This window comes from Sceloporus occidentalis, unplaced genomic scaffold (genome assembly GCF_023333645.1).
Source record: "Sceloporus occidentalis isolate IW3139 unplaced genomic scaffold, rSceOcc1.0.p SCAF_89, whole genome shotgun sequence".
Classification (NCBI taxonomy): Eukaryota; Metazoa; Chordata; class Lepidosauria; order Squamata; family Phrynosomatidae; genus Sceloporus; species Sceloporus occidentalis.
In genome coordinates, this window is record NW_028317069.1 from 3,534,240 (window position 1) to 3,542,373 (window position 8,134).

At 42.0% G+C, this 8,134-nt stretch overlaps 1 protein-coding gene across 1 annotated transcript; it reads left to right on the forward strand.

Annotated features, from left to right (window-relative positions):
* Positions 1-557: 557 nt before the first annotated feature.
* LOC149284750 (cathepsin K-like) lies at positions 558-3,843 on the forward strand. The gene is made up of 7 exons (XM_089496265.1): positions 558-683; positions 822-944; positions 1,070-1,219; positions 1,546-1,764; positions 2,448-2,613; positions 3,188-3,293; positions 3,744-3,843. The coding sequence occupies exons 1-7, from the start codon at positions 558-560 to the stop codon at positions 3,841-3,843; spliced, it is 990 nt and encodes a 329-aa protein (XP_089352391.1).
* Positions 3,844-8,134: the final 4,291 nt, after the last annotated feature.

Genomic DNA, 8,134 nt, shown 5'->3' on the forward strand with positions numbered 1-8,134 from the left:
CTTGATCTCTTGTATTAATATTTTCCAGTTTGACTTCCGCATCAGAAACTGTATAAGACGTAAGGAGTCCGAGGTCTCGCTAAAGACGCAACAGCGAGGAATCCGTCCATCATCTCATAGGTAAGGAGTACAAAGACCCTCTGGCTGTTTTCTATCCCTTATTACAAATTATAATTAATTACACCAATTAAATTTATGGGGTTAAAGTTATATTATCGGTAAGTCACAAGGCTGGGATTAGTCTTAAAATAATATTGTATTATTTGTTAAAATATATAATGCATATATTTTGCCTATATAAATAATTTAATGGGCGTATTACTTTTTTTTTTAAACTGAAAAAATATATGTTTTTATTAACACAGTGAAGTAAAAAAAATATAATTTTAAGTAAAGACGTTTTGGAGAAAGCTAGCAAATTTCCAACCAGACCTTTTTGTTATAAATATCGGTTTATTCCGATATGTGAATGTATTGATTGAAGTTTTTCGGCAATGTTGAATAAAAGAGTATTATATTGTCCCCATGTGTATAGCCCTCCTTGATCTTCCAGTACGATGCTGGGGTTCTACCTGTTGGTTCTTGCCCTTCCCCTGGTGAGGTTGGGTTTCTATCTGGATGATACATTGGATTCGCAGTGGGAGCAATGGAAGAAAGCTCGCAGCAGGCAATACAACGGCCAGGTACTGATTCCCATCGACTTTAGTAAACCTTGCAATATTCTATCCCGTTCACAAGTAGCCTGGAAAGGCTTCTGCTAGGAGCAGTTGTGCTTACCAATATTCTGGGGTAAAGTGGCTACATATGGTTAATATTTACAGTTGGATGAGCTCAAGAGACGTCAGGTTTGGGAGAAGAACCTAAAGATGATCCGTGCCCATAATATTCAATTTTCCCAAGGGATACATTCCTACGACCTGGCCATGAACCATTTTGGAGACATGGTGAGTCAATAATACTAAATGGCTTAAAATATGGGTCATGGACCCTAACCTTAGTCTGTACCTATTACGAGAAGAAACCTTCTCATTGTACGGATGCTAAGTCTGTCCACCTCTCTGTTTTGTAGACCAGTGAAGAAATTGTTCAAAAAATGACCGGCTTAAGAATCCCATCTTCTCGCTCGGCCAACAACACCTATACTCCAGACTGGAAATCCCGAATCCCCAAATACATAGACTACAGGAAAAAGGGCTATGTCACCCCAATTCAAAACCAGGTAAATAATAGTACCGATAAATATTTAGCTTTACACAAATTTTGCCATTGGCCCCCAAAAAAAAAAAAAAAAAGTCCATAAATTGCGTAGTTGGCCTTCTGGGTTGTCTTCCTAGATTTAGTAACAATTTAATGACAAGCATGAGAATCCGACAAAGTGCGTTCATGGACCACTATAATACCAGGAGGCACTTGAATGTTCCTGACGACTTTGTTTTAGTAAAGAGATTGCCCTTTTCACCCTTGCTAAGTAGAAATCGTATAAGGTTGTAGCCCACGTCAAGAGTACATTATAGTTTCCTGCCAGTAAATGTTCTTCCATTGTAGGGAGCTTGTGGGTCATGCTGGGCTTTCAGCTCAGTGGGTGCCCTGGAGGGTCAGCTGAAGAAGAAGACGGGTACCCTGATCTCTCTTAGCCCACAGAACTTGGTAGACTGTGACACAGATAACTACGGCTGCCAGGGTGGATATATGACCAATGCATTTGGTTACGTCAGGGACAATGGTGGAATAGACTCAGATTCTTCATACCCCTACATTGGACAGGTGAGCGCATTAATAGAGCTTTATGACTTTTTGAAGGTGTAGTCACTAATATTAGAGGCATGAGGGCAGGGCCAGCCCGACAATGGACCTGAGTGGGGCAACCGCTCCAGGCGGCACTTTTGAAGGGGCGGCACTTTGCCGCCCCAAGCCCTTTTTTTTTTTTTAAAGCGAAAGAAAGAGAAAGGGGTGCCGAGTGGTTTTCGCTTACCAAGCTGTCAGTACCCGCTCGGCGCCCCTCGCTCTCTCCTCTGCGGCGAGTCTTCCTGTTCGGTCTCGGTGCCGGCTTGTAATGCTGGGTGGGGGGCGGCAGGGACGGAGGGAGAGGAAGGGTAGATAAGGGGGGGGGCGGCAGGGACGAAGGGAGAGGAGGGGTAGATAAGGGGGGGGGCCGCAGGGACGGAGGGAGAGGAAGGGTAGATAAGGGGGGGCGTCATTTTAAAATTCGCCCAGGCGGCATTTTGCCTTGGGCTGGCCCTGCATGAGGGGTCTTTTCTGAGTGATCAACAGAAAGGACTTGTTTGCCGGAGGTCTCCAAAAACCAAGAAGCTACTTCAATGGAACTGTGGCTAAAAAGTGGAAAATGTTGCATTGGGTTAGCCTTAAACTGATGGAGAGGTAGCTCGTTAGGCACCAAAGTCACGCTAACCTGTTTCCTGGATAAAACAATGATCTTTATCCTGTAGGACGAAGGCTGTCTGTACAACCCAACAGGCAAAGCGGCCACTTGTAAAGGCTTCAAAGAGATCCCGGTTGGAAATGAGAGAGCCTTGAAGAGAGCGGTGGCACAGGTTGGACCAGTGTCGGTCGGCATCGATGCCAGCCTCCCTTCCTTCCACTTCTACAGCAAAGGTGAGAAACATGTTGGCTAACAAATGACACTGTGCATCCTCGGCCTATATACTTGACGTTGCTATTATCTACTTAATTTTCTTTGCTCCGTCCCACCAACTTCATGGATCGACCAGGAAAACCCAGGAACCAGGTTCACCACTTCTTGGCATTAATAGCCCTCTGATCTTTCCTTAAACCCCCTCTGTCATTTACAGTGTGCAGCTTGACTCTCAGTCTTGACGCAGGAGGTCAGTCTTTAGGTCACGACTCCAAAATGTGCTGGTGGACCTCCAAAAATGTTATGGTTCCTGTAATGGGCTTGAAAGGATTCTTTCTGCAGTGGAGACCAAAAGGTTTACCATACTTACCAAGTGTCCCACTTTAGGAGGTACAGTCTTAAATACCTCTACCCCTCTAAATACATTGTGCCCCCCCCACCTTCCTAGGTGCCCAGGATGTTTGCTGGGTATGAGGGCATCACAGGGTTCTACAGCCTTAAAAGCCCCAATAGTATGTATAGAAACCAATGTAATGTTAATGCCCCGCCCCTAGCCATACCTCTAACCACACCCCTAAAATGCTGTCTCCTTAGGGGTATATTATGACAGTAACTGCGACCCCGAAGGCATCAATCATGCTGTACTGGCTGTCGGTTACGGGAATATAAACGGAACAAAGCATTGGATCATTAAGAACAGGTACAAAATTCGTAAAAGTGTGCTGTAGGAGGTGTAGGGCCTTTCCTGCCTTATAAACTAAATCATGATAAACTGTGTGTTTGTTCAAAGAATATGTTTTTGCAAAAAAAAAAAACATTAAATAGGCACTCTGCCTGGAAATTTGATGACCAAACACATTAATAATTAGTATGTTATGCATTTTGACAATTCTTTTCAATGTATGCAGCATGATCAGGTTTTCTGTAATGACCACAACAGATTATACAGATGGTAGCGATACCTTTTAGTGGGCCAACATATTCTCAATCGTCGTATTGGTATATATTTCTAAATTAAATGTGTGGAAACAATGTAGCCGTAACATTCAGTAGAACAAAGGAGAGCTCAATGTATGAAGCATCTCCCTTGGGAACATCTAGAAATACATATCATAACAGATTGTTTTGGGGGGGTTTATGTTTTTTTTAGTTGGGGTGAACAGTGGGGTAGGAAAGGCTACATTCTTATGGCAAGAGAAAAGAAGAACGCATGTGGTATCGCCAACCTCGCCAGCTTCCCGGTGATGTAAGGAGAATCCTGAAAAATCTCTGTTATACCTTCTGGATGATGTAACCTCATCTGAAAAAGAATTCTTCAGTCTCCAGCTGGTGGTCTTATAACGCGTTGTAACCCTTGGTCATCGTGAAATAAAGTCCCTGTTTCTACCCTCTGAATCTGGCTGCTTTTTCGGAACCAGAATATTGCTTATTCTTGTGCATTATGTGTATGTCCTAACAGTGGGAGCTTAGTGAACCACCGACATCACCAAGAAACGTGTCCCACGCTTTGCCAGCTTTGCCCCCAAATAGCTTATCAGTGCCATCTTACCCCCAAGCAGCTCATCTGGTCCATCTTTGACCCCAAACAACTTGCTTGTCTTGCCTGTGTCATCTTTGCCCAAACAGCTTGCCTGTGCCATCCTTGTCCCCAAACTGCTTGTGTGTGCCATCTTTGTGCCCAGACAGCTTGTCAGTGCCCCCAAACTGCTTGTGTGTGCCTTTTTGTGCCCAGACAGCATGTCAGTGCCTCCAAACTACTTGTTGTGGTGTTTAAACCAAATATAAAAATATAACACAAAGGTTCGTCTACATTTAACAGATATTTAATAAGAGACAGAAATACAGTAGCATACAATAAATGAGTGACAGCCCAACATACAATGCAACACTTTCCAAGACTAACCTGCAACCTAAAGGTCCAACATAACCCAGCACACCACCGATTACCCCATCCATGCAGGATGGTGGGCAGAGAGAAACTGAACTAAGATTTTTCATTCCACAGGCATATTGAATCACTGTAGGTGTGCCCTCGTTAACATATCAAAAGACATGTAATACAGGAAGAGTTCAACTGGCAAAAACATTGACAACAATACTTATGTCACCACACTTGTATGTGCTATCTTTGCCACCAAACAGCAGCTAGCAGCTTTAAAAGGGCTGGAGAGAGACGCCCCAAAAGTTCATTTAGAATTTTGACCTGGATCACCTTCTAAACCAGGTCCTATTGTGTAAACACAAGGTAACGTCAGATGATTGCTGCGATTTTAAATATTCACATTGCTGTTACGACACTGGAATTGACTGCACTCCATACAATATCTAAAAGCGGTCGTGATTCCATAATCTTTGAAATGAAATGTTAAAGTGAGTTGATCCAAATGTTTAGACGGTTGCATCTGACTTGTAACACATGCTATTCCTACACAGTCCAAGGAAGATAATTAATGTATTCCAGATCTATGACATGGTCAACAGCTTCAAAGGAGAGCAACAAATCAAAGAAATCTATGAATCCCGGGATCCAGTATGGATTCATTAGAATTATATACAACCAGATTACTTAAAAACAGATCTATACTGCGTACATGAGTCAAAAACTAACTCTACGTGTAAGAAGAAGCTCTTTAGAAGCAAAGCCATAACGTGAGATCAAGCTGTTGTTTTCACAGACAGGGGCTAATCTCACGTGATGTAACTATAGAAAAAGGGGGAAAAACACAAAGAAAATACTTTTTTTTTTTTTTTTTTGCAGCTATTACACAATTGTTACATATGAAACAAATCATAGTTTTACTTTAAAGATCTGCTGACTTTAGAAATTAACGTTTTGTGTTTCTTTTTTTCCTCTTCCCGAGGTTCCAGCAGCACGAAATCACGAGAACGGAATAGTTTCTTTTTTTTTTTTTTATGGTTTTTTTTTCAGGCGCAAAATCCCCGTCTCTACATACTGCCTTCCAAGTTTCCCTATTTTGTTTTTGTGGAGCTTCCTGTGAAGGGCCAGCCCACAAGAATCCGTATAACAGAACTGTGATAGCTGCAAAGTGGCTTAGAGGACCTTCTGCCGTCAGGAACACTCCTTCATACCCCAGGTGCAATTTTCTTTTGTCTACTATATAGAGTTATGAAAAAGTTTAGTTTTATTATCGTCTTTTATTTATATAGAGGCAGCAGATTCTGTTGTGCTGTACAAAAGGTCATAAAAATGAACACAAATAAGAAGAAGCAGGGGGTACAGAGAGCTCTAATAGAAGAGGCAGCAGATTCTGTAGTGCTGCACAAAGGGTCATAAAAATGAACACAAATAAGAAGAAGCAGGGGGTACATAGAGCTTTAATAGACAGAATATCTGTTTGTCTCTACAAACATTTAAACATGTTGTAACAAACTTACAAAGTCTTAGTTATTTCCTGTAGTTCAGCCATACAGTGTTATGGTTACCACCATCGCCAACATCCTGGCATTAAACGTACTACTCCTGCAGGCTGAGCTGTTACAGTACTATGTTTTTTGTTGAAATTATGAGGGTTTTTTTATATATTTTTTTTTTGTTTTTTAGAGCAGAGCAATCATCACCTTTTGCTTCTATGTTTGGGGAATCCCAGAGCTATCTGGGAGTTTCCATAAAAACTAGAAAAATGTTTTGGTTTTTTTCTATTAATTTAATATTTTTATTATTTGTATTATTATTTATAATTGAATGCAATGATATTTATTTGAATATTACACAGTGCAATTTATGTTATGTCTAAGTTAATTTAAAGATTATTTAAAGCTGTTAAGGTGACCGTTCCACTTTAAGAGAGTTTTACTCACCTTTCAGAGTTTTTTTTTTTATTAGATGCAGAATCTCTGCCTGCTTGGGTCACATGTATATAAAAAAAGTATAACAATCCATACTTCCTATAAAATAAAGCTCTGGGACTAGTTTATTGGCGTGTCTTCCTCAATCAGTCGGGTCATAAAAGCAACGCGTGTAGAATTTCCAACGTTACACCAGAAGAGGAACGTCTAGTTTCTGTTTCCCTCTAATCAGAAACCTGATCGAAAAATACGATTCTTTGTCTTCTCAGTTCTCATATTTTTTGTTGTGGTCATAAACAGCTTAAAAGAATTAGAACAAAAGTATATCCGGGTAAACTCTATAGGGTGACGATATCCCAGGGGAGGGTATAGTTAGTTTATGTAAATCTGGCCTGTAAATGTATTTTTATGGATTTTTTTTGTCTTTGATGACATCGCAGCCGAGCCTACATGTATGAGACTACAAAGGTACAAAACCAGTTTCTATACACATTATTGGGGCATTTCGGGCTTTAGAACCCAGCGATACCCTCATACCCAGTAAACATTCCGAGGTCCTAGAAAAGAGGGGCATCAGAGGATGGAAAGAGGGACACAGGGGTGGAAAGAGGGGCATCAGAGGATGGAAAGAGATCGACACAGGGGTGGAAAGAGGGGCATCAGAGGATGGAAAGAGGGGCACAAGGGTGGAAAGAGGGACACCAGGAGGGAAAAATGTATGAATTCCGGAACCCAAGTTCTAGCATTCCCTTCCCGCGGTATCACCGATGAAAGGACCCGTCAGTATGGTGGAGACGCTATGGGGTCTGAAGCTGATGATGCCCGTCTTGCTGATCTCGCGTATTGTGAACAGGGCTTTGGAGCTCAGACTCCTGATCGCTGTGTGATCAGCAGGCAAGGAGATAAGAGGGTTTTTTTCCCCTGTTTAAAAACAAACAAAAAAGGATAATTAGATGTAAGAAAAATGTTTGCACACCGTTTCATTGATTATTCCGTAATATGTATGACTTTGTGTGTGCCCCAAACGTGAAAAAGGAATGATGCTGATCATATGGGAAAAATGAGGAAAAAATAAGGGGGTTAAGTTCTGTTTATATCTAACATAACACATGTTTATTTCATGATGTATTCATTTATTTTTTTAGTCCTGCCTGTTCCTTTGCCGAGGACTTGTTGGAAAGTTATAAATCTGTTTGTTCTGCACTTTTTCTGTGCGCCCCCCCCCCCCCCCGGCTCATTCCTTTCGCTCACTCATGCATAGAGCGCCTCTAAATGCATCCAGATGTGTGCATGCAGGCCAGCCACGGGCCCGTCCCTCCGTGACCCCTGAGTGGTCTCGAAAGATGAGGAAGCAGAATTCTAAAATGTATCCCGTACGCATCACAAGACCTAGAATAAAAGAAAAACACATGGCGCAAAGAGATGCGTTAATTAAGCAAAGCCATAACACAGAAGAAGGCACGTGATTCCTATTACTGGGTCAACGAACCAAACCGGTTCCTAAGCCTCTGAGAGCTGGGGTTAGAATTCAGTCTATCTGCGCCCCCCATACATGCGAGCTCGCCAGGATTGACCTGGAGTCTCCGAGTGGAAGGCTGCTTCCCCATCTCTGGGTCTCTTTTCTCTTTCTTTGGGCAGGGGTTAGTCTGTGACCCCCCCATACATGTGACCTCTCCAGGATTTCCCGATCTATAAAGGAATATCCGTAACACTTGCTATTTTTTTTTCTGCAGA

Coding starts and splice junctions, on each gene's coding strand:
- LOC149284750 (XM_089496265.1), top strand. CDS start 558: ATGCTGGGGTTCTACCTGTTGGTTCTTGCCCTTCCCCTGGTGAGGTTG. Junction 945..1,069: donor TGAACCATTTTGGAGACATG/GTGAGTCAATAA, acceptor TCTGTTTTGTAG/ACCAGTGAAGAAATTGTTCA. Junction 2,614..3,187: donor CTTCCACTTCTACAGCAAAG/GTGAGAAACATG, acceptor CTGTCTCCTTAG/GGGTATATTATGACAGTAAC.